This window comes from Hemiscyllium ocellatum, chromosome 45, assembly GCF_020745735.1.
Source record: "Hemiscyllium ocellatum isolate sHemOce1 chromosome 45, sHemOce1.pat.X.cur, whole genome shotgun sequence".
Lineage (NCBI taxonomy): Eukaryota > Metazoa > Chordata > Chondrichthyes > Orectolobiformes > Hemiscylliidae > Hemiscyllium > Hemiscyllium ocellatum.
Genome location: NC_083445.1, coordinates 2699959 through 2727641, shown reverse-complemented (window position 1 = coordinate 2727641; position 27683 = coordinate 2699959). Strand labels below are relative to the sequence as shown.

Here is a 27683-nt window from a genome sequence, read left to right as displayed (position 1 = left end):
GCAACCGACCCAAGCACCTCCAGCACCCCCTTGTAAACACACAAGCTTGACAACTGAGAGGGCAGTGTCACCATGGGAATACCACCCTGCTCATCGCTATCATCGTCACTGGGTGAAAACCTCGGGGTTTCCTGTGTAACAGCACTGTGTCTCAACTGATACCACACGGTCTGCAGCAGATCAACAGGAAAACCCAGGACTCGACTCTCTGAGAGCAGGCACAGAATGCCAGGACTTAACAGTGACCTGAAAATGAATGTTTAAAAAAGAATGAGCAGATTCAATTACAATTCTTCAGATTAAATAGATAATTTAAGTGGAACTATATGCTGGGGGTCTTGAGGAAGAGTATGATGGGCAGGGGTTCTTGGCCATGAGGTAACGTCATCCATACCATCATTGTTCTGGTCCAGGCTCTTAAACATAAGCTTGAGTTTTTTCTCATGTTGCCGCAGATACTCGATGAACTCTGCCAGGTCGAGCTGACCGTCGTGATTGGTATCACCAGCTCGGAGGATTTCCTGAAAGAGAAGCATTGAGAGAAGGCAAGATGAAAGAAATGAGCAGCGACTATTATGACCATCACTGAGCAAGGTCAGAGAGCGTTTCACATCAACTCAGTTAGATGGAGGTGCAGCTGTAGTGATTCCAACAAGGCCAGCCAGGCGGATCTCCGAGAATAAGAGTTCCCTCATTGGGGCTGTTAACCTGGTCCTATCAGGAAGCCCTGGCTGACAGAGATAAACAGGAGGGTCAGGGATTCTGCTCACTGCGTGGGCCTGCTCTGTACTAGCTGAGTCATTGTCATGGACTATGCATGTGTAAATAAAGGGGGACTTGGTGACAGGATTGAAAATGTGTTGCTGGAAAAGCGCAGCAGGTCAGGCAGCATCCAAGGAGAAGGAGAATCAATGTTTTGGGCATGAGCCCTTCTTCAGGAAGAAGGGCTCATACCCGAAATGTCGACTCTCCTTCTCCTTGGATGCTGCCTGACCTGCTGCGCTTTTCCAGCAACACATTTTCAGCTCTGACCTCCAGCATATGCAGTCCTCACTTTCTCCTTGGTGACAGGATACCAACCTTTGTGGAGTTATTTCAGCAGTGACGATGGGAGAGTTAACGATAGGACCATGCAAAAGTATCTACGAGCTTCAAACAGGCAACTCAATTGGCTTTGTCATTAGAAATGCAGCACATGGGGCTTATGAGTGAGAGGGTACTCCGATGGAAGTGGACACCATCGGCAGGCCCACTGAGCTTGGGCAACACCACGTGACTAAAAGCAATGACACAGCCTCACTCAGGACATGTCCTGAACAAAGGGACCCAAGGTCAGTCCACAGCCAAACCCCAAAACAAAGCCAAGCTCTGGCCAAACGGGTTACAATTTTCTCAAGGATCTGGACCAACAGGCCATAGTAGTTGCTGCCAGGACATGGACTGGAGACAGTGAAAGAGTCCTGCTCAGCCTGAATTGAGTATGGGAATTCATTGTCTGGTATCCAGGCGAAAGCATACCCTGGCAAGGCCACCTCCATATGGTTTGGAACAGTTACATTACTGAGCAATATCTAAATCAAAATGAATCAAAATAAATGGGTTCAGTGGTCACCCATGAAAGCAATAATGGTACGGCTGTGTCAGTGACTGTGGAACCAGCCTTTACCAACATTAATTCTGGACTCCAGCCTTTCAGTTTGGGGAAGACCTTGGCCAGGCTGAGAACCGACATTGGGAAGCCCCTGCAGATTCAGGAAACAACTCTGGTTCTGGCCCCTTCTGAGAAGCAGCTGGTTCCGTTCCCATTGATTGTTGTGAAAGGCCTGGGCCCAAGCTTGATGGGGCAAAATTGGTTGAGAAAGATTCAACTTGGTTGTCTCAACATTTTCATTTCGGAAATGGCTGTCTGAGATGAACTGCTAATGAAATACTTGGAAATTGTTCAGTGAGGTCTATGGACTATCAAAGGGGCCATGGCCATTTCACATGCTGACCAACAAGCATTTCCACGACCCTGCAAGGCCACCCAGGGCTGTTGGGTCTGCTGTGCAAACGGAGAGGCACTGGAAAGGGAAGGAAGCATGACAGGACAGTCTGCAGGATGGGCAACATCACTTGTACCCATTGGAAGCCCAACAGGTTGGTTCACCTTTGTGGGGATTTCAAACAAATGGTGAACCGCTTTGCAGAGCTCGATTAACCCCCAACCCCTCACAGGGAGGATTTCTTCACCAAGTTGGCTGGGGAAGGGGGGGTGCTGTCCTTCAGGAAGCAGGGCAGCAGTCATGCATTCCTGCAATTGTGGAGAGATGAGGATCCCCAGGGATATGCTACAATTCATACCCATAGCGTTTTGTACCAGGACACAAGGCTGCCTTTTGGGGCATGATCAGCCTGTGCCATGTTCCAGCAGACCATGGAGAATACTTTACAAGGTCTACCCCAGGTCACCATTTATCTGAGTGACCTGGTCATAACCGGGATGACCAATAAAGAGCATTTAGAGAACTCGGACATTGTGCCCAAACATTTCTCGGAGGCAGGGGCACACCTTAGGAGAGGACAATGTGTGTTCCAGGCACCCCAACGGACTGATGGAGGGAGAAGGAGAACTTGTTCAAGGTGGGCATCCTTTTGGAAGAGGCTTCGCCGTAAGGTTACAGTGAGGAGGGGGAAGTGAGGACTGGAGAGTCAGAGTGGAAAAGTCTGGTGCTGGAAAAGCACAGCAGGTCAGGCAGCATCCGAGGAGCAAAAAGATCGATATTTCAGGCATAAGCCTTTCATCAGGAATGGAGAGGGACACCCGATAGTGTCTGCTTCCCGAATGATGCCAAACGAAGATATACCCAGATAGAGAAGGAAGGTTGGATGGTCATCTTTGGTGTGAATAAGTTCCTTTATGGCCGTACATTTGTAATAGGAATAGACCACAAACGCCTGCTAAGTATACTTAAAGAGGACAAGGCTATGCCACCCATAGCTTCAGGCCGAATTCAGCAGTGGGCTCGTATTCTGAGTGCTGACAGTTACATGTTGGTACACTGTCCGGGAGGCCAAGTGGCAAATATGAATGCCTAGAGCCACCTCCCTCTGGCAGATACTCCATTGTTACTACTGCCACTAGAAGAGCATCCACTCTGCTTTTAAGCTCTCCAGACACCCTTTCTGTCACCACTGACAATATCAGACTGTAGGCACAAAGCAATCCCGCCCTGACAAAACCAAAACAGCTGGCGGTGATTGGGGAAACAAAAGGGCCATCACAACCAGAACTAATTCCTTTCTGCACCCATCGAGACAAGGTCGCCATAGAGGATGGCATATTATTATGGGGAGCAAGAATAATTGTCCTGAACAAAGTTCACCGCCAGCTACTGGCTGAACTCAATTCAGATTATCCAGAGGTTTCCAAAATGAAGATGTCAGCAAGAAGTTATGTCTGGTGGCCAGAATTGGATGCCAACATAGCTGCAATGGTGGGGCAGTGCCCAAAGTACCAACAAAGACAAGAATTAATACCAGCAGCTCCCCCACATTCATGAGAATGGACTCTGTTACTCGTCGACTTCACCAGTCCTTTCATGGGGTCTATATTCTTAGTCATTGTGAAATCTATTCAAAATGGTTGGGTGTGCAAAGAGCACATTTGTCAAACATGGGGATGACAATTGAAAAGCTGCAAACATCTTTTGCAATACACAGACTCCCGGGGGAGTTGGCACAAACAATGGGCCATGGTTTACCTGCAGGGAATTGAATTATTTTCTAAAGTCAGTCAGCATTCAGCATGTAAGGACAACTCCATACTATCCATTGTCCATACAATCTGGCGGAAAGAGCAGTCCAAACTTTGAAGGCAGGCTTAAAGAAACAGCCTCCAGCTTCACTTGGTACCAAACTGGCCCAGTTTCTGTTTGATTATTGAAACACCCCTCACACCACTACAGGGGCTACTCCAGCAGAGTTGTTAATGGGGAGATGACTCCACCCCAAGTTAAACCCAATCCTCCCAGACCTAGGGGAGAGGCTGAAACGGCATCAGGAATGCCAATGCTGGACACAAGACTCCTCTAGGCAAGAGAAGCCGTTCACTTCAGGGGTCAAAGATTGCTGTAGAAACCACGGGGGTGGCCCGACATGGGTGAGAGGCATGGTCGACGTGAGGTCAGGTCCCGGGATGGAAAGAGTGCGGGTAGGAGAGACCGCATGAAAGCTATAATCCGCAGATGGGGCAGGAGCAAAATGTACCCGAGCCCTCACAACATCCAGCAAGGCTGTCCGAACCTGTGCTGAGAGTTAAAGACACCTCACAGTCTGAGATAGACATGTAGGCTGTTACTTGCTGAGAATTTCTGGTGAGACGCTGTGGGGCAAGAGGCAGTCGGCATACGGCCATGATCCAGGCCAGAGTTGGAGAAACCAGGCCTGGGGCAAAAACTCCCCAGAAGTTACAGGAACAAGCAAGGGCCGATGCTCCAGGATTTCAACCCAGGAGGGCTGCAGTGAATGGTACAATGTCAGCCAGGTGGACCTGATAGAGTCAGAGTTCCCTGACTGGGGCTGTTACCTGGGTCCAATCAGGAAGCCCTGGCTGGCAAACACAAACAGAAGGCTCGAGGGTTCTGGTCAGTGTTGGAGCTGCCTCGGTGCCAGCCGGGTCAGTGCCATATACTCTCCCCGTGGAAAGAAAGGCAGACTTGGTGACAGCATACCGGCCTGTCTCAAGTTATTTCACAGCGAGTGCTGGTGTGTGGGTGTGATGGACATGGGGCTTCGCACAAGTTATTGTAACTCACTGCCCTGTCACTGTGGTCTCTGTAACCCACTGCCCTGACACTGTGGTCTCTGTAACCCACTGCCCTGACACTGTGGTCTCTGTAACTCACTGCCCTGTCACTGTGGTCTCTGTAACTCACTGCCCTGACACTGTGGTCTCTGTAACCTACTGCCCTGTCACTGTGGTCTCTGTAACTCACTGCCCTGTCACTGTGGTCTCTGTAACTCACTGCCCTGACACTGTGGTCTCTGTAACCTACTGCCCTGTCACTGTGGTCTCTGTAACCCACTGCCCTGTCACTGTGGTCTCTGTAACCTACTGCCCTGTCACTGTGGTCTCTGTAACCCACTGCCCTGTCACTGTGGTGTCTGTAACTCACTGACCTGGTGATTGTGATCTCTGTAACTCACTGCCCTGACACTGTGGTCTCTAAAACTCACTGCCCTAACACTGTGGTCTCTGTAACCTACTGCCCTGTCACTGTGGTCTCTGTAACTCACTGCCCTGTCACTGTGGTCTCTGTAACTCACTGCCCTGACACTGTGGTCTCTGTAACCTACTGCCCTGTCACTGTGGTCTCTGTAACCCACTGCCCTGTCACTGTGGTCTCTGTAACCTACTGCCCTGTCACTGTGGTCTCTGTAACCCACTGCCCTGTCACTGTGGTGTCTGTAACTCACTGACCTGGTGATTGTGATCTCTGTAACTCACTGCCCTGACACTGTGGTCTCTAAAACTCACTGCCCTAACACTGTGGTCTCTGTAACCCACTGCCCTGTCACTGTGGTGTGTGTAACTCACTGCCCTGTCACTGTGGTCTCTGTAACTCACTGCCCTGTCACTGTGGTCTCTGTAACTCACTGCCCTGACACTGTGGTCTCTGTAACTCACTGCCCTGTCACTGTGGTCTCTGTAACTCACTGCCCTGACACTGTGGTCTCTGTAACCCACTGCCCTGACACTGTGGTCTCTGTAACTCACTGCCCTGTCACTGTGGTCTCTAAAACTCACTGCCCTAACACTGTGGTCTCTGTAACTCACTGCCCTGACACTGTGGTCTCTGTAACTCACTGCCCTGTCACTGTGGTGTCTGTAACTCACTGCCCTGTCACTGTGGTCTCTGTAACTCACTGCCCTGTCACTGTGGTCTCTGTAACTCACTGCCCTGACACTGTGGTCTCTAAAACTCACTGCCCTAACACTGTGGTGTGTGTAACTCACTGCCCTGTCACTGTGGTCTCTGTAACTCACTGCCCTAACACTGTGGTCTCTGTAACTCACTGCCCTGACACTGTGGTCTCTGTAACTCACTGCCCTGACACTGTGGTCTCTAAAACTCACTGCCCTAACACTGTGGTCTCTGTAACTCACTGCCCTAACACTGTGGTCTCTGTAACTCACTGCCCTGACACTGTGGTCTCTGTAACTCACTGCCCTGTCACTGTGGTGTCTGTAACTCACTGCCCTGTCACTGTGGTGTCTGTAACTCACTGCCCTGTCACTGTGGTCTCTGTAACTCACTGCCCTGTCACTGTGGTCTCTGTAACTCACTGCCCTGTCACTGTGGTCTCTGTAACTCACTGCCCTGACACTGTGGTCTCTGTAACTCACTGCCCTGTCACTGTGGTCTCTGTAACCCACTGCCCTAACACTGTGGTGTCTGTAACTCACTGCCCTGTCACTGTGGTCTCTGTAACTCACTGCCCTGTCACTGTGGTCTCTGTAACTCACTGCCCTGTCACTGTGGTCTCTGTAACCCACTGCCCTAACACTGTGGTCTCTGTAACTCACTGCCCTGTCACTGTGGTCTCTGTAACTCACTGCCCTGTCACTGTGGTCTCTGTAACCCACTGCCCTAACACTGTGGTGTCTGTAACTCACTGCCCTGTCACTGTGGTCTCTGTAACTCACTGCCCTGTCACTGTGGTGTCTGTAACTCACTGCCCTGTCACTGTGGTCTCTGTAACTCACTGCCCTGTCACTGTGGTGTCTGTAACTCACTGCCCTGTCACTGTGGTCTCTGTAACTCACTGCCCTGTCACTGTGGTCTCTGTAACTCACTGCCCTGTCACTGTGGTCTCTGTAACTCACTGCCCTGTCACTGTGGTCTCTGTAACTCACTGCCCTGTCACTGTGGTCTCTGTAACTCACTGCCCAGATGGAACTTGCTGACCCTGTCTTTGAGAAACCCAGTTAGAAAGTGAAGGAGATTGTCTGTGAAGTTGCTCAGGAGATGCGAACATAATTCTGATGTCTCGCCTGAGTGATGAATCAGTGTTTATCTGGTTCCCTTTCAGAAGAATGGTTACATAACCCTTTACTGAACCCTTGTAGTTATAAGCTGAAACTCATTGGGAGCTTAATACTGGTCATTATGGTTAGGTAGTTTTCCAACCGTATTCTCTCCTTCTCTCAACATCTGATGCACAGAAAGCAGCAAAGATAAATCACCCTTTCTCTCCCTTTCGTATCTGTCTGGGTGATGAAGGTTTGTGGGATGGAACACCAAGTTTGAATGTTACGCAAAACTGGATATTCTCTCCTGCAGTATTGTGGATTTCCCAGAGATATTCAGCCCAGCCATTCGTTGCTGCCTTCCCAAAAAGCTTTCCGCAGTCACTGAAAGACTTGCCATCCCAGTTTTCCCACCCCTCGGTGCAATGCCTGTGTCCTGTGTGTGGCTGTAATCAGGATTTCTTCCCCTAGCTGGTGCTGTCTGTGCTCCCAGTGTAACCAATACAGCAGCACTGATTTGGAGATGCCGGTGTTAGACTGGGGTGTACAAAGTTAAAATTCACACAACACCAGGTTATAGTCCAACAGGTTTAATTGGAAGCACACTAGCTTTCGGAGCGACGCTCCTTCATCAGGTGATAGTGGAGGGCTCAATCCTAACACACAAAATTTATAGCAAAAATTTACTGTGTGATGTAACTGAAATTATACATTGAAAAATTGATTGTCTGTTAACCCTTTCATCTGTTAGAATACAGTGATAGTTTCCTTCTTTCATGTGTAAATCACAAAACCTTTTTTTTAAAATTTGCATTCTCGGGTTAGCTGTTAACAATGGGTGATAGCTAGACAATATGTTGAAGGTGTTAGCCCCCTGTGTTCTCTGTCTATGCCATGATGTTTAGATTGATTCTAATCTAAAAAGTGAGATCACGGAGTTTTACATAAATTCATCCAGTTTTTGAGCTCAGAGTTCGACATGAATGTATGCAGTTTTTGAGCAAAGTACAATGTAACTCTGCAAGTACAAATTCACCCCACACAATATATGTGTGTGTATATCGGTCTTTGTCTGTGTGTGTGTCTGTCTGTCTGGGGTGGGGGTTGTGAGTGTGAGAGAGTGTATGTGTGTGTGTGTGCAGTGAGTGCAGAGAGTCTTAAGTCTGTGAGGGGGTGCATGTGGGAGTGTGTGTGTCTGTAAGGGTGTGTGTGGGTGTCTGTGTGCGCGTCTGTCTATATGTGTGTCCATGTGTATGTGTGTATAGGAGTGCCTGTGTGTGTGCGCGTGTGTAGGAGTATCTGTGTGTGTGTGTGTGTGTGTGTGTGTGTGTGTAGGAGTGCCTGTGCGTATGTGTGTAGGAATGCCTCTGTGTGTGTGTGTGTGAGAGAGAGAGAGAGAGTGCCTGTGTGTGTGTGTGTGTGTGTGTAGGAATATCTGTGTGTGTGTGTAGTATAATGGTGGTCACCTGTAATGTGACATGAACCTAAGGTCCCGGTTGTGGCCCTCCCTATGGGGACCGAACTTAGCTATCAGCCTCTGCTCGGCCACTTTCCTCTGCTGCCTGTCCCGAAGTCCACCTTGGAGGATGGTCACCCGAAGGTCTGAGGCTGAATGTCCTGGACCACTGAAGTGTTCCCCAACTGGGAGGGACCCCTCCTGTCTGTTGATTGTTGTGCGGTGCCCATTCATCCATTGTCGTAGCCTTTGCTCGGTTTCCCCAATGTACCATGCCTCAGGGCATCCTTGCCTGCAATGTATAAGATAGACAACGTTGGCTGAGTCACATGAGTACCTGCCATGTACAAGGTGGGAGGTGTCCCCATGCCTAATAGTGGTATCTATGTCCACAATCTGACACCGTGACAGGGTTGGATGGAGTTGTCCTGAGCGCCGGGCAGCTTGCTACGAACAATGATCTGTTTGAGGTTTGGCGGTTGTTTAAAGGCAAGTAGTGGAGGTGTGGGGAAGGTCTTGGTGAGGTGCTCATCCTCATTGATAATGTGTTGCAGGTCACAAAGAACATAGTGTAAGTTTTCAGCCCCTGGGAAATACTGAACAACGAAGGGTACCCTGTCAGTTGCAGCACGTGTCTGTCTCCTGAGGAGGTCATTACGGTTCCTCACTGTGGCACGTCAGAACTGGCGGTCGATGAGTTGGGCATCGTACCCCGTTCTTGTGAGGGCATCCCTGAGTACTTCCAGGTGTCCGTCACGTTCCTCCTCATCTGAGCAGATCCGGTGTACACGTAGGGCTTGTCCATAGGGGATGGCTGTTTTGATATGTTTTGGTTAGAAGCTGGAGAAGTGTAGAATTGTGAGGTTGTCTGTGGGTTTGCGGTAGAGTGTGTTGCTGAGGTGTCCATCCTTGATGGAGATGCATGTGTCCAAGAATGAGACAGACAGTCGAGAGTAGTCCATGGTGAGTTTGATGGTGGGATGAAACTTGTTGATGTCATTGTGTAGTTTTATCAGTGACTCCTCGCCATGGGTCAGATGAGGAGGAACGTGACGGACACCTGGAAGTACTCAGGGATGCCCTCACAAGAACAGGGTACGATGCCCAACTCATCGACCGCCAGTTCTGACGTGCCACAGCAAGGAACCGTAATGACCTCCTCAGGAGACAGACACGTGCTGCAACTGACAGGGTACCCTTCGTTGTTCAGTATTTCCCAGAAGCTGAAAAACTATGCCATGTTCTTCGTGACCTGCAACACATTATCAATGAGGACGAGCACCTCACCAAGACCTTCCCCACACCTCCACTACTTGCCTTTAAACAACCGCCAAACCTCAAACAGATCATTGTTCATAGCAAGCTGCCCGGCTCTCAGGACAACTCCATCCAACCCTGTCACGGTGGGCACTGCAAGACGTGTCAGATTGTGGACATAGATACCACTATTAGGCATGGGGACACCTCCCACCTTGTACATGGCAGGTCCTCATGTGACTCAGCCAACGTTGTCTAAGGATGCCCAGAGGCATGGTACATTGGGGAAACCGAGCAAAGGCTACGACAATGGATGAATGGACACCGCACAACAATCAACAGACAGGAGGGCTCCCTCCCAGTTGGGGAACACTTCAGTGGTCCAGGACATTCAGTCTCGGACCTTCGGGTGACCATCCTCCAAGGCAGACATCGGGACAGGCAGCAGAGGAAAGTGGCCGAGCAGAGGCTGATAGCTAAGTTCGGTCCCCATAGGGAGGGCCTCAACCGGGACCTTAGGTTCATGTCACATTACAGGTGATCACCATTGCACTACACACACACACAGAGGCATTCCTACACACATACACACACACAGATACTCCTACACACACACAGGCACTCCTATACACACATACACATGGACACTGTAACAGACGCGCACACAGACACCCACACACACCCTTACAGATACACACACTCCCACATGCACCCCCTCACAGACTTAAGACTCACTGCACACACACACATACACTCTCTCACACTCACAACCCCCACCCCAGACAGACACACACACACACAGACAAAGACCGATATACACACACATACATTGTGTGGGGTGAATTTGTACTTGCAGAGTTACATTGTACTTTGCTCAAAAACTGCATACATTCATGTCGAACTCTGAGCTCAAAAACTGGATGAATTTATGTAAAACTCCGTGATCTCACTTTTTAGATTAGAATCAATCTAAACATCATGGCATAGACAGAGAACACAGGGGGCTAACACCTTCAACATATTGTCTAGCTATCACCCATTGTTATCAGCTAACCCGAGAATGCAACTTTTTAAAAACAGGTTTTGTGATTTACACATGAAAGAAGTGAAACTATCACTGTATTCTAACAGATGAAAGGGTTAACAGACAATCAATTTTTCAATGTATAATTTCAGGTACATCACACTGTAAATTGTTGCTATAAATTCTGTGTGTTAGGATTGAGCTCTCCGCTATCACCTGATGAAAGAGCAATGCTCTGAAAGCTAGTGTGCTTCCAAGTAAACCTGTTGGACTGTAACCTGGTGTTTAACTCAATACAACAGCAGTGAGCCTGAGGCTGCAGTGTAAAACCAGGTCAGTACACAGTGTCCTTTAGTTCTCATTGTCACCTTTGGTGCCCTACCCCCCCCCCCCTCCAACCTCCCACCCCCACACTGCCTGCCTGTGACCCTCAGCCCTCACCATCTGTCACTGCAAAACAGCCTCAGTATTAATTTAGGGTTCACTTCTGCACTGAGTAGTTAGCTTATTTCCAGACGGTGGGTTCCCCTTCCCTGTTTTGCTCATCCTGTCCATTCCTGTAATTTGCTTCACCTTTTGCCCAGAGACTGACTGGGAGTGTGTGCCCTGCAGCAGCCCCATCATAAACAGGAGATAAATCGTTCACTAAACTTCCCATCTCTCCTGTGGTTGGTCAAAATGGAATGCTAAACTAACACTTTCTCCTTGGTGACATCGTCTGCCTGTGAATTCACAGCATTTTCTGCTTTGATTTAATTTTTCCACAATTACATGATTTAATTTAACTTCGTACATTGCAACAGTTGCTGCTATTTCGAGGGATTCATTGACTCTGAATCACGTTATATGATTAACAGTTATGAAGCTAAAGGGATGTGAATATAGGAGTCTGGTTAGTAAATTTGCAGAGGACACCAAAATTGGAGGTGTAGTGGACAGCGAAGAGGATTACCTCAGATTACAACGGGATCTTGATCAAATGAGCCAATGGGCTGGGAAGTGGCAGATGGAGTTTAATTCAGATAAATGAGAGGTGCTCCATTTTGGAAAGCAAATCTTAGCAGGACTTATACACTTAATGATAATGTCCAAGGAAGTGTTGCTGAACAAAGAGACTTTGGAGTGCAGGTTCATAGCTCCTTGAAAGTGGAGTCACAGGTAGATAGGATAGTGAAGAACGCGTTTGGTATGCTTTCCTTTATTGGTCAGAGTATTGAGTACAGGAGTTGGGAGGTCATGTTGTGGCTGTACAGGACATTGGTTAGGCCACTGTTGGAATATTGTGTGCAATTCTGGTCTCCTTCCTATTGGAAAGATATTGTGAAACTTGAAAGGGTTCAGAAAAAGATTTACAAGGATGTTGCCAGGGTTGGAGGATTTGAGCTATAGGGAGAGGCTGAGCAGGCTGGGGCTGTTTTCCCTGGAGCGTCAGAGGCCGAGGGGTGACCTTTCAGATTTATAAAATCATGAGGGGCATGGATAGGGTAAATCGGCAAAGTCTTATCCCTGCGGTGGGGAGTCCAGGACTAGAGGGCATAGGTTTAGGGTGAGAGGGGAAAGATATAAAAGAGACCTAAGGGGCAACCTTTTCACTCAGAGGGTGGCACGTGTATGGAATGAGCTGCCAGAGGAAGTGATGGAGGCTGGTACAATTGCAACATTTAAAAAGGCATCTGGATGGGTATTCGAATAGGAAAGATTTGGAGGGATATGGACCAAGTGCTGGCAAAGGAACTAATTAATTGAGGATATCTGGTCAGCATGGACGGGTTGGATCGAAGTGTCTGTTTCTGTGTTGTATACCTCTCTGATTCGATGACTGCTGTTGGGTGTTGGTGGCTGCAACACTTTTCTGAAATAGACTCTGCTGTTACTGAAGGAGCCACCAGAGGGCAATCCTGTCTTATTTTTAAAGCCATAAGCCATCAGAACAGTAGTGGGCCATTCGGCCCATCAATTCTGTTCCACCATTCAGTAAGATCAGCATGGCTGATCCGATCATCGCAACTCAAGTTTCCTGCCTTTTCCCTATAACCCATGAATCCCTTACTGGTTAAACACCTGCCTATCTTGGCCTTGAATGTATTCACTGATCTATTCTCAACAGAAAGGTGTTTCACAGATTCCCTCCCCCCCTGCCCCCCCCCCCCCACCCCACTCTGAGAGAAGAAATCCCTCCCCATCTCTGTCCTAACTGGGTGATCCATTATTCTGAGAATATTCCCTCTAGTTCTCGACTGTCCCACAATGGGGAAACGCTCTCTCCACATCAATCGAGCAACTCCTCCAGGAATCTTAATGCTTTGTGTAGATTAACCTACTTGATGTTTCATTTCTAATGTTGATATGTTTCAATCCAAACTATTCCATTTGACAATCTGTTTGGTGTAACTCAGGACTAAGGAGAGTAGTTGGATTGTCAGTGAGTTGGGTCAGTACCTGAGCAGAGAGTGCTGACCTTTCAGGAGTGGTGACCCCTTCTGGCTGACTGTCCAGTGTGGGTGTGATACCTCCCCCTCCCGTCTGGCTGACTGTCCAGTGTGGGTGTGATACCTCCCCCTCCCGTCTGACTGACTGTCCAGTGTGGGTGTGATACCCTCCCCCCCCCCTCCCGCCTCACTGTCCTGTGTGGGTGTGAGTGATCCTCTGAGGCTGCCCAGTTTCCCACACTGGGAGTGGTTTCTGTGTATCCCCCTCCCCTGAGCAGCCCTGGCTATGAGAGAGGGGTTACGAATGAACAGGAATTGAGGTGGTTGGACCTGCCATCACATTATGGAAACGTTTGGGACAGCCTGACAGCAGTGGGAAGGCTTGGTTGGTGTGACCTGGATAAAGGGGGAGAGAAACGGGTTGGGAGTGTGGCAATACAAAGGGGAGGAGCTCAGGAGGGGAGGATGGGTGGGTCCGGAGGGTTGCTGAGCAACTCCAGGTCGAACACGATTCTAACAAAGTGGAACATTCCAAACAGTCCGCCTGCTCAGCCTCCCAGCAGCCTCCCAGCAGCCTGATTTCAGAAAGCAGAGTTGGACAATCCTTGGGTGTCTTGTTCGGTATGAAGATCCATCCCTGTGGTTAGGAACATGACACTGAGGGCAGGCAGAGACCTTGTCGATGTTTGTGTTTAAGATGGTGCCTGTGTCAGTGAACACTCGCTGCTGTTGCACCATGGACTGCAGTTATACTGCCTGCCCAGATAATGGCACAAGGTCTGACATGGCCCACCACATTGTCTGACATTTCCAAATCTCAGGAACACTTCAGGACTGGCAACTAAACATTGATAGCATTCAGTCAGTCATTGGTAAGAGCTAAAATAAGAGTGGCAGTAAAGTGATTCTCTTCCTGTTATTGTCACTCTGCCAATCTCTGAGATTACAGCAACTACTTGAAGCAACATTACCATTGTCTGTCAGACACTTAGGGCCCTTTCACCAAACACATCCCCCTTAATTAATTAACCCTCACTTCACTTCAGATCCGTCCACAGCTGAATGTTCAGATAGGTTTAGTTGTGGCTCAGGAGTTAACCCTCTCTAAGTCAGAATGTTCTTATTCAGCCCAGAGCACAATAATCCTGGCCAAAACTTCAGGAGTTCTGCCATCCCTCGACACTGACCCTCCAACAGTGCGGCACTCCATCAGCACTGACTGTCCGATATTGCAGCACTCACTCAGCACTGATCCTCCAACATTGGCAACCGCCCCATGGCTGAACACATTAACTCCCTCTCCCACTCGGCCAAGGACATGCAGGTCCTTGGCCTCCTCCATCGCCAGACACTGACCACACGACACCTGGAGGAAGAGCGCCTCATCTTCCGCCTCGGAACCCTCTAACCACACGGGATGAATGTAGATTTCTCCAGCTTCCTCATTTCCCCTTCCCCCACCTTATCTCAGTCCCAACCCCCGGATTCAGTACCACCCTCTTGACCTGCAATCTTCTTCCCAATCTCTCCGCCCCCACCCTCACTCCGGCCTATCACCCTCACCTCCTTGCACCTATCGTATTGCCAGCGCCCCCCCCCCACACCTTTTTATCTCAGCCTGCTTGGCACACCAGGCTCATTCCTGAAGAAGGGCTTATGCACGAAATGTCGATTCTCCTGCTTCTCGGAGGCTGCCTGACCTGCTGTGTCTTTCCAGCACCACATTTTTCAACTCAGCACTCCCTCAGCACTGACCCTCCGAACAGTGCAACACTCCCTCAGCACTGACCCTCCGACAGTGCGGTGCTCCCTCAGCACTGACCCTCCGACAGTGCGGCGCTCCCTCAGCACTGACCCTCCGACAGTGCGGCACTCCCTCAGCACTGACCCTCCGACAGTGCGGCACTCCCTCAGCACTGACCCTCCGAACAGTGCAACACTCCCTCAGCACTGACCCTCCGACAGTGCGGTGCTCCCTCAGCACTGACCCTCCGACAGTGCGGCACTCCCTCAGCACTGACCCTCCGACAGTGCGGTGCTCCCTCAGCACTGACCCTCCGACAGTGCGGCACTCCCTCAGCACTGACCCTCCGACAGTGCGGTGCTCCCTCAGCACTGACCCTCCGACAGTGCGGCACTCCCTCAGCACTGACCCTCTGACAGTGCGGCACTCCCTCAGCACTGACCCTCCGATAGTGTGGCACTACCTCAGCACTGACCCTCCGACAGTGCGGTGCTACCTCAGCACTGACCCTCCGACAGTGCGGCACTCCCTCAGCACTGACCCTCTGACAGTGCGGCACTCCCTCAGTACTGACCCTCCGACAGCGCGGCACTCCCTCAGCACTGACCCTCCAACAGCGCGGCACTCCCTCAGCACTGACCCTCTGACAGTGCGGCACTCCCTCAGCTCTGACCCTCCAACATTGCGGCACTCCCTCAGCACTGACCCTCTGACAGTGCAGCACTCCCTCAGCACTGACCCTCTGACAGTGCAGCCCTCCCTCAGCACTGACCCTCTGACAGTGCGGCCCTCCCTCAGCACTGGCCCTCCGACAGTGTGGCACTCCCTCAGCACTGACCCTCCAACATTGCGGCACTCCCTCAGCACTGACCCTCTGACAGTGTGGCACTCCCTCAGCACTGACCCTCTGACAGTGCAGCACTCCCTCAGCACTGACCCTCTGACAGTGCGGCCCTCCCTCAGCACTGGCCCTCCGACAGTGTGGCACTCCCTCAGCACTGACCCTCCAACATTGCGGCACTCCCTCAGCACTGACCCTCCGACAGTGTGGCACTCCCTCAGCACTGACCCTCCGACAGTGCAGCACTCTCCCAGCACTGACCCTCCGACAGTATGGCACTCCCTCAGCAGTAACCCTCTGACAGTGTGGCACTCCCTCAGCACTCACCCTCTGTATTGAATCCCTCAGTGGGAGTTCCTTTCAGATCTGCGATGGGCAATTGCATTGATTTCCATAACCAATTAATTGGAAATGCAACATCGACCTGTTGTTTTGAACTCAGGAGAGCACTTTCTCTCAAACCTTTGCCCCGTTAGTGAGGACAGTGAGTTGACTCAGTGAGAAGGTGAGCGTTGTGTTGATGATGAACAGATTTCAGTGCTGTCCTGTGAGCTGTGCTGATGGAGATGCAGGTATCTGAGGCAGGTTAGTAAGGACCCAGAGAATGACCCACCCTCTGTATCTCTCACCCATTCACTGTCTATCGTTCAGCCCGGCGAGATGTCAGGGTCCAGCACCAAGGTGGGCCATTGATATTGTATTTTTACTGGATTAAACATGTCAAAGGGCTTCACGGAAGAGTTAGCCATTACAACCTGACACTGAGACATGTGGGGAAGTGAGGAAGACAGCTGTGCAAGGATTGGTGAAAGGGCTAGGATTCAAGGAGTTTCTGAGGGCGGGGAAGTGGGCAGAGAGTTTCAGGGAAGAATGGTGGGGGGGGGTGAAATCTGTCTCCTGGAGGTGGTTCCAGACACGGGGACAGCGGTCTTCCTGGACTCAGGGAAGCAGCTGATGTGTGAGCAGGGCTTGGTGTCAGTTAGGGAGTGGGATTTGGGTAAATAGGTGGGAGGTTGGGCAGGAAGCCGGGGTGTTTACCAGCCCAGCCCTGGTGTGGGCATGTCCCCACTGCCTCTGCTTCTGATCAAACACTGAGCAGGTTCCTGACACTGACAGAGGGGTCTCCACAAGGGAATAGAAAGGTCAGGCCGATGGTGTGGGGTGAAAGTGCATGGCAGAGGGGAGGAACAGGAAAGCAAAGTGAAATCTACCGTGCCTTCTCAGTGTCAGCCTGTGTTAAGAGGCCCATTGATCGGAGCCCTTCTCCCAGCTCAGTCACGTCCACACGCCCGTCCCTGTTGGTGTCAAACTGCCGAAACAGCTCTGCCCATTTCTGTTCCCTGTCCTCCTCTTGCTCCTCCTGTCCGGCCCCTTCTGTAGACACTGCTGCCCACCGGCAGGAAGGTTTCTTCATGTTGGCGGGGGTGCAGCTGCTCACAGCTCTGCAGCTGAACGCTGGGGCAGAATCCGCATTCAACAGGGAAGCTCTCCGCTTTCACATGAGAAGGGTCCCGGCTCCCCCTCAGCCCCGACAGGCATGATCAGAGCAAAAGCACATCCATCTGACAAAGATTCACACCCTGCACTGGAGCTACCAAATACTGCTCAGTCCGCGGGAGAGAGCTGCGTGTGTCCAGTTAAAACACCAGCCGGGAATGCTCAGCTCTCAATCTGCTGTTTCATGTCACCACCTGCTTCATTTCAAACACACCACACAACATCAGCTTCCAGCTTCACCCTCTCAGGGCAGACAGCCTGCACCTGTTGTGGACAACCACCTTGAGCCACTGATGGTTTCATCAAAGATCCCCATGTTTGGGGAAAAAAAATACAGACAGCAAAGGCAGGCGAGAAGGGCAAGGATTTGGACTGGAAAGGAATTGGGCGTGTGGGTGGGAGGGAGGAGGGTCCTGAGATGGCGAGGGACGGGGGGGGGGGGAGGCTGGACAGGGGAATGGGAGCAGTCAGGAGGCTCCAGACAGCGAAGGGGAAGGGATCAAACTAATTCACTCCCAGAAGCTGAATGAACAGTGAACCAAAGTCTGAATGAAGATAAAGGATTGCAATTTGGGAAGGCAGATCAGGGCAGGACTTAATGGGAAGGTCCAGGGGAGTATTGCTGAACAAAGAGACCTTGGAGTGCAGCTTCACGGTTCCTGGAAACAGGGGTTGCAGGTAGACAGGGTAGAGAAGGTGCTTGTCTTTATTGGTCGGTGCACAGAGTACAGGAGTTGCGAGGCCATGTTACGTGTGTACAGGGCACTGGTCCTATCGAAAAGGTGTTGGGAAACTTAAAAGGGTTCAGAAAAGATTTACAATAATGTTGCAGGGCTGGTGGGTTTGAGCGATAGGGAAAGGCTGAACAGGCTGGGGCTGTTTTCCCTGGAGCATCAGAGGCTGAGGGGTGACCTTATAGAGGTTTATAAAATCATGAGGGGCATGGATAGGGTAAATAGGCAAAGTCTTTTCCCCAGGGGAGAGGAGTCCCAACGTAGAGGGCATAAGTTTCAGGTGAGAGGGGAAAGATTTTAAAAGGTCAGCTTTCTCACATAGAGGGTGGTACGTGTATGGAATGAGCTGCTAGAGGAAGTGGTGGAGGCTGGTACAATTGCAACATTTAAAAAGGCATCTGGATGGGGATATAAATCAGAAGGGTTTGGAGGGATATGGGCCGGGTGCTGGTGAATGGGTAGGATATCTGATCAGCATGGATGAGTTGAATGGAAAGGATTGTTTCCGTGCTGGATAACTCGAAGCAGTTTAAGAGGAATCTTGGAGCTAATCATCAGCTTCAGGACTGGACTGATTTCGGGAGAAATGCCTGAATTGAGAAGGGATGAATGCTGAATCTGGATGGCTGTGAACAGACACATACCTCCTGGCCAGGTGACCAAGACAGAAAGAATTGGGGGTCTGTCCACAGACCAGTCTGCCTCCTGGCCTGAATACATTAACATGGTGAGACATTCTCCCAGAATCGCAGATTGGCTGCAGGGTCCCCAACATCACTGGGCAGGGTGTCTGTGCCACAGAGTCAGCAGCTCTCAGTCAGGGATAGTCCATTACACAACGGACTTCACACACACACACACACAATCCCTGATCACCATCTTACACTCACACAATCCCTGATCGCCATCTCGCAATCCCACAAAATCCCTGATCACCATCCTGCACTCACACACAATCCCTGATCACCAATTCACACTCACACACATTCTCTGATCACCATCCTGCATTCACACACAACCCCTGATCACCATCTAACACTAACACATAATCCCTGATCACCATCTCACACCGACACACAAACCCTGATCACCATCTCACACTCACACAATCCCTGATTACCAACTCACACTCACAGACAATCCCTGATTGACATCTCACACTCACACACACTCCCTGATCACCATCTCGCACTCACACACAATCCATGATCACCATCCTGCACTCACACACAATCCCTGATCACCATCTCACACTCACACACAATCCCTGATCACACTCACACACAATCCATGATCACTATCCCACACTCACACACAATCCCTGATCACCATCTCACACTCACACAATACCTGATCATCATCTCACACTCACACACAATCCCTGATCGACATCTCACACCGACACACAATCCCTGATCACCATCTTACACTCATACACAATCCCAGATCACCATCCCGCAGTCACACACACAATCTCTGATCACCATCTCACACCAACACACAAACCCTGATCACCATCTTACACTCACACAATCCGTGATCATCATCTCACAGTCAGACACAATCCCCGATCGACATTCACACTCACACACAATCCCTGCTCACCATCCTGCACTCACACACAATCCCTGACCATCTTACATTCACAATCCCTGATCACCAACTCACACTCACACACAATCCCTGATCACCATCTCCCACTCATACACAATCCCTGATTGACATATCACACTCACACACAATCCCTGATCACCATCTGACATCCACACACAATCCCTGATCACCATCCCTCACTCACACACAATCCCTGATCACCATCCTGCACTCACACACAATCCCTCATCACCATCTCACACCAACACACAATACCTGATCACCATCTTCGACTCACACACAATCCCTGATCACCATCTCACACTCATACACAATCCCAGATCACCATCCCGCAGTCACACACACAATCTCTGATCACCATCTCACACCAACACACAAACTCTGATCACCATCTTACACTCACACAATCCGTGAAATTCATCTCACACTCATACACAATCCCCGATTGACATTCACACTCACACACAATCCCTGCTCACCATCCTGCACTCACACACAATCCCTGACCACCATCTTACATTCACAATCCCTGATCACCATCTCCCACTCACACACAATCCTACATCAACATCTAACACTCACACACAACCCCTGATCACCATCTAACACTAACACATAATCCCAGGTCACCATCCCGAACTCACACACAATCACTGATCACCATCTCACACTCACACACAATCCCTGATCACCAATTCACACGCACACACATTCTCTGATCACCATCCTGCATTCACACACAACCCCTGATCACCATCTAACACTAACACATAATCCCTGATCACCATCTCACACTCACACATAATCCCTGATTGACATCTCACACACACACACTCCCTGATCACCATCCTGCACTCACACACAATCCCTGATTGCCATCTCACACTTACACACAATCCCTGATTGACATCTCACACTCACACACAATCCGTGATCACCATCCTGCACTCACACACAATCCCTGATCACCATCTCGCACTCACACATAATCCCTGATTGACATCTCACACACACACACAATTCCTGATCACCATCCTGCACTCACACACAATCCATGATCACTATCCCACACTCACACACAATCTCTGATCACCATCTCACACCAACACACAAACCCTGATCACCATCTTACACTCACACAATCCGTGATCATCATCTCACAGTCAGACACAATCCCCGATCAACATTCACACTCACACACAATCCCTGCTCACCATCCTGTACTCACACACAATCCCTGACCATCTTACATTCACAATCCCTGATCACCAACTCACACTCACACACAATCCCTGATCACCATCTCCCACTCACACACAATCCCTGATTGACATATCACACTCACACACAATCCCTGATCACCATCTGACATCCACACACAATCCCTGATCACCATCCCTCACTCACACACATTCCCTGATCACCATCCTGCACTCACACACAATCCCTCATCACCATCTCACACCAACACACAATACCTGATCACCATCTTCGACTCACACACAATCCCTGATCACCATCTCACACTCATACACAATCCCAGATCACCATCCCGCAGTCACACACACAATCTCTGATCACCATCTCACACCAACACACAAACCCTGATCACCATCTTACACTCACACAATCCGTGAAATTCATCTCACACTCATACACAATCCCCGATTGACATTCACACTCACACACAATCCCTGCTCACCATCCTGCACTCACACACAATCCCTGACCACCATTTTACATTCACAATCCCTGATCACCATCTCACACTCACACACAATCCCTGATCACCATCTGACATCCACACACAATCCCTGATCACCATCCTCCACCCACACACATTCCCGGATCACCATCTCCCACTCACACACAATCCCTGATCACCAATTCACACTCACACACAATCCCTGATCACCATTTCATGCTCACACACAATCCCTGCTCACCATCCTGCACTCACACACAATCCCTGACCACCATCTTACATTCACAATCCCTGATCACCATCTCCCACTCACACACAATCCTTCATCAACATCTAACACTCACACACAACCCCTGATCACCATCTCACACTCACACACAATCCCTGATCACCAATTCACACGCACACACATTCTCTGATCACCATCCTGCATTCACACACAACCCCTGATCACCATCTAACACTAACACATAATCCCTGATCACCATCTCACACTCACACATAATCCCTGATTGACATCTCACACACACACACACACACTCCCTGATCACCATCCTGCACTCACACACAATCCCTGATTGCCATCTCACACTTACACACAATCCCTGATTGACATCTCACACTCACACACAATCCGTGATCACCATCCTGCACTCACACACAATCCCTGATCACCATCTCACACTCATACACAATCCCTGATCACCATCTCGCACTCACACATAATCCCTGATTGACATCTCACACACACACACAATTCCTGATCACCATCCTGCACTCACACACTATCCATGATCACTATCCCACACTCACACACAATCTCTGATCACCATCTCACACCAACACACAATCCCTGATCATCATCTTACACTCACACACAATCTCTGATCACCATCCTGCACTCACACACAATCCCTGATCACCATCTCACACTCATACACAATCCCAGATCACCATCACGTAGTCACACACAATCTCTGATCACCATCTCACACTAACACACAAACCCTGATCACCATCTCACACTCACACGCAATACCTGATCATCATCTCACACTCATACACAATCTTGCACTCACAAACAATCCCTTATTACCATCTCACACTTACACACAATCCCTGATTGACATCTCACACTCACACACAATCTCTAATCATCATCGTGCACTCACACACAACCCCTGATCACCATCCCACACTCACACACAATCCTGATCACCATCCTGCACTCACACAAAATCCCTGATCACCATATCGCACTCACACACAATCCTTCATCAACATCTAACACTCACACACAATCCTTGATCACAGTCTCACACTCACACACAATTCCTGATCACCATCCTGCACTCACACAAATCCCAGATCATTATCTAACACTCACACACTATCCCTGATCACCATCTCACACTCACACACAATCCCTGATTACCATCTCACACCGACACACAATCCCTGATCACCATCCTGCACTTACACACAATCCCTGATCACCATCTGACATCAACACACAATCCCAGATCACCATCTCACACACAACACACACACACCCTTATCACCGTCTCACACTCACACACAATCCTTCATCAGCATCTAACACTCACACATAATCCTGATCACAATCTCACACTCACACACAATCCCTGATCACCATCTTGGACTCTCACACAATCCCTGATCATCATCTCACACTCACACACAATCCCTGATCACCATTCTGCACTCACACACAATCCCTGATCACCAATTCACACTCACACACATTCTCTGATCATCATCCTGCATTCACACACAACCCCTGATCACCATCTAACACTAACACATAATCCCTGATCACCATCCCAAACTCACACACAAACCCTAATCACAATCTCACACTCACACAATCCCTGATTACGTTCTCACATTCACACATAATCCCGGCTGACATCACACACACTCCCTGATCACCATCTGAAACTCACACACAATCCCTGATCACCATCCTGCACTCACACACAATCCATGATCACCATCCCGCACTCACACACAATCCCTGATCACCATCCTGCACTCACACACAATCCCTGATCACAATCTTACACTCACACACAATTCCTGATCACCATCTTGGACTCACACACAATCCCTGATCACCATCCTGCACTCACACAAAATCCCAGATCATTATCTAACACTCACACACAATCCTTGATCACCATTTCACACTCACACACTATCCCTGATCACCATCTCACACTCACACAATCCCTGATCACCATCTCACACGCATACACAATCCCTGATCACCATCTGACATCCACACACAATCCCAGATCACCATCCCACAGTCACACACAATCCCTGATCACCATCCTGCACTCACACACAATCCCTGATCATCATCTCACACTCATACACAATCCCTGTTTGACATCTCACACTCATACACAATCCCTGATCACCATCCCGTAGTCACACACAATCTCTGATCACCATCTCACACCAACACACAAACCCTGATCACCATCTCACACTCACACACAATACCTGATCATCATCTCACAATCATACACAATCCCTGATCACCATCTCGCACTCACACACAATCCCTGATTACCATCTCACACTTACACACAATCCCGGATTGACATCTCACACTCACACACAATCTCTGATCACCATCCTGCACTCACACACAATACCTGATCACCATCTCGCACTCACACATAATCCCTGATTGACATCTCACACTCACACACGCTCCCTGATCACCATCTGACATCCACACACAATACTGCACTCAGACACAATCCCTGATCACCGTCTCACACTCACACACAATCCCTGATCACCATCTCACACCAACACACAATCCCTGATCACCATCTCCCACTCACACACAAACCCTGATCGACATCTCACACTCACACACAATCCCTGATCACCATCTCCCACTCACACACAATCCCTGATCACCATCCTGCACAGACACACAATCCCTGATTACTATCTCACACTGACACACAATCCCTGATCACTATCCTGCACTTACACACAATCCCTGATCACCATCTTGGACTCTCACACAATCCCTGATCACCATCTTACACTCACACACAATCCCTGATCACCATCTCGCAATCCCACATAATCCCTGATCACCATCCTGCACTCACACACAATCACTGATCACCATCTCGCACTCACACACAATCCCTGATCACCAATTCACACTCACACACATTCTCTGATCACCATCCTGCATTCACACACAACCCCTGATCACCATCTAACACTAACACATAATCCCTGATCACCATCCCGAACTCACACACAAACCCTGATCACCATCTCACACTCACACAATCCCTGATCACCATCTCACACTCACACACAACCCCTGATCGGCATCTCACACTCACACACAATCCCTGATCACCATCTCGCACTCACACACAATCCCTGATCACCATGTCCCACTCACACACAATCCTAGATCACCATCCTGCACTCACACACAATCCCTGATCACCATCTCACACTCACACACAATCCCTGATCACCAATTGACACTCACACACATTCTCTGATCACCATCCTGCATTCACACACAACCCCTGATCACCATCTAACACTAACACATAAACCCTGATCACCATCCCGAACTCACATACAATCCCTGATCACCATCTCACACTCACACAATCCCAGATCACCATCCCATAATAACACACAATCTCTGATCACCATCTCACACCAACACACAATCCCTGATCACCATCTCGCACTCACACACAATCCCTGATCACCATCTCGCACTCACACACAATCCCTGATTACCATCTCACACCTACACACAATCCCTGATCACCATCTCACTCTCACACAATCCCTGATCACCATGTCCCACTCACACACAATCCCTGATCACCATCTTGCACTCACACACAATCCCTGATCACCATCTTACACTCACACACAATCCCAGATCACCATCCTGCACTCACACACAATCCCAGATCACCATCTCACACTAACACACAATCCCTGATCACCATCCTGCACTCACACACAATCCCTGATTACCATCTCACACACACACACAATCCTTCATCAACATCTAACACTCACACACAACCCCTGATCACCATCTAACACTAACACATAATTCCAGGTCACCATCTCACACCGACACACAAACCATGATCATCATCTTATACTCACATACAATCCCTGATCACCATCTCACACTCACACACAATCCCAGATCACCATCTCACACTCATACACAATCCCTGATCACAATCTCGCACTCACACACAATCCCTGATCACCATCCTGCACTCACACACAATCCCTGATCACCATCTCACACTCACACACAATCCCTGATCGACATCTCCCACTCACACACAATCCCTGATCACCATCCTGCACTCACACACAATCCCTGATCACCATCTCATACAATCCCTGATTACTATCTCACACTGACACACATTCCCTGATTACCATCTCGCAATCCCACACAATCCCTGATCACCATCCTGCAGTCACACACCTGCAGGATGGTGATCAGGGATTGTGTGTGAGTGTGAGATGGTGATGAGGGAGTGTGTGTGAGTGTGAGATGGTGATCAGGGATTGTGTGTGAGTTGAAGATGTTGAACAGGGATGGTGTCGGTGTGAGATGGTGATCAGGGATTGTGTATGAGTGTGAGATGGTGATCAGGGATTGTGTATGAGTATGAGATGGTGATCAGGGGTTGCGTGTGAGTGTTAGATGCTGATGAAGGATTGTGTGTGAGTGTGAGACGGTGATAAGGGTGTGTGTGTGTGAGATTGTGATCAGGGATTGTGTGTCAGTGTGAGATAGTGATCAGGGATTGTGTGTGAGTGTGAGATAGTATTCAGGGATCGTGTGTGAGTGTGAGTGCAGGATGGTGATCAGGGATTGTGTGTGAGTGGGACATGGTGACCAGGGATTGTGTGTGTGAGTGTGAGATGGTGATCAGGGATTTTGTGTGAGTGCAGGATGGTGATCAGAGATTGTGTGTAAGTCTGAGATGGTAATCAGGGATTGTGTGTGAGTGCGAGATGGTGATCAGGGATTGTGTATGAGTGTGAGATGATGATCAGGGTTTGTGTGTTGGTGTGAGATGGTGATCAGAGATTTGTGTGACTACGGGATGGTGATCTGGGATTGTGTATGAGTGTGAGATGGTGATCAGGGATTGTGTGTGAGTGAAGGATGGTGATCAGAGATTGTGTGTGAGTGTGAGACGGTGATAAGGGTGTGTGTTGTGTGTGAGATGGTGTTCGGGGATTGTGTGAGAGTCCAAGATGGTGATCAGGGATTGTGTGTAAGTGCAGGATGGTGATCAGTGATTGTGTGCGAGTGTGAGACGGTGATCAGAGATTGTGTGTGAGTGTGGGATGGTGATCAGGGATTTTGTGTGAGTGCAGGATTGTGATCAGGGATTGTGTGTGTGTGTGTGAATTGGTGATCACGGATTGTGTGTGAGTGGGAGAAGGTGATCTGGGATTGTGTATGAGTGTGAGATGGTGATCAGGAATTGTGTGAGTGCAAGATGGTGATCAGGGATTGTGTGTGAGTGGGAGATGGTGATCAGAGATTGTGTGAGTGTGAGATGGTGATCAGGGATAGGGTGTGAGTCCAAGATGGTGATCAGGGATTGTGTGTATGTGTGAGATGGTGATCAGGGATTGTATGAGATGGTGATCAGGGATTGTGTGTGAGCGTGAAATGGTGATCAGGGATTGTGTGTGAGCGTTAGACGGTGATAAGTGTGTGTGTGTGTGTGTGTTGGTGTGTGTGAGATGGTGTTCAGGGATTGTGTGAGAGTCCAAGATGGTGATCAGGAATTGTGTGTAAGTGCAGAATGGTGATCAGGGATTGTGTGCGAGTGTGAGATGGTGATCAGGGATTGTGTGTGAGTATGGGATGGTGATCAGGGATTGTGTGTGAGTGTGAGATGGTGATCAGGGATTGTGTGTGAGTGCGAGACGGTGATCAGGGATTGTGTATGAGTGTGAGATGGTGATCAGGGATTGTGTGTGAGTCGAAGATGGTGATCAGGGATTGTGTGTGAGGGCGAGATGGTGATAATCATCTCACACTCATACACAATCCCTGATCACCATCTCGCACTCACACATAATCCCTGATTACTATCCTGCACTCACACACAATCCCTGATCACCATCTCACACTCACACACAATCCCTGATCGACATCTCCCACTCACACACAATCCCTGATCACCATCCTGCACTCACACACAATCCCTGATCACCATCTCGCACTCACACACAATCCCTGATTACCATCTCACACCTACACACAATCCCTGATCACCATCTC

The 27683-nt window shown here is 49.4% G+C and overlaps 1 protein-coding gene across 1 annotated transcript in view; it reads right to left on the bottom strand.

Annotated features, from left to right (window-relative positions):
- The window catches only part of LOC132836064 (mitochondrial adenyl nucleotide antiporter SLC25A24-like), a 28692-nt gene extending 11223 nt beyond the window's left edge, over positions 1-17469 (bottom strand). The window contains exons 1-2 of the mRNA XM_060855312.1: positions 16980-17469; positions 395-521 (exon numbers count right to left, since the gene is read on the bottom strand). Coding sequence (XP_060711295.1) covers positions 395-521; positions 16980-17177 — 325 coding nt within the window. The 5' untranslated portion in view covers positions 17178-17469. The remainder of the gene's footprint in view (positions 1-394; positions 522-16979) is intronic.
- Between the last annotated feature and the right edge of the window lie 10214 nt (positions 17470-27683).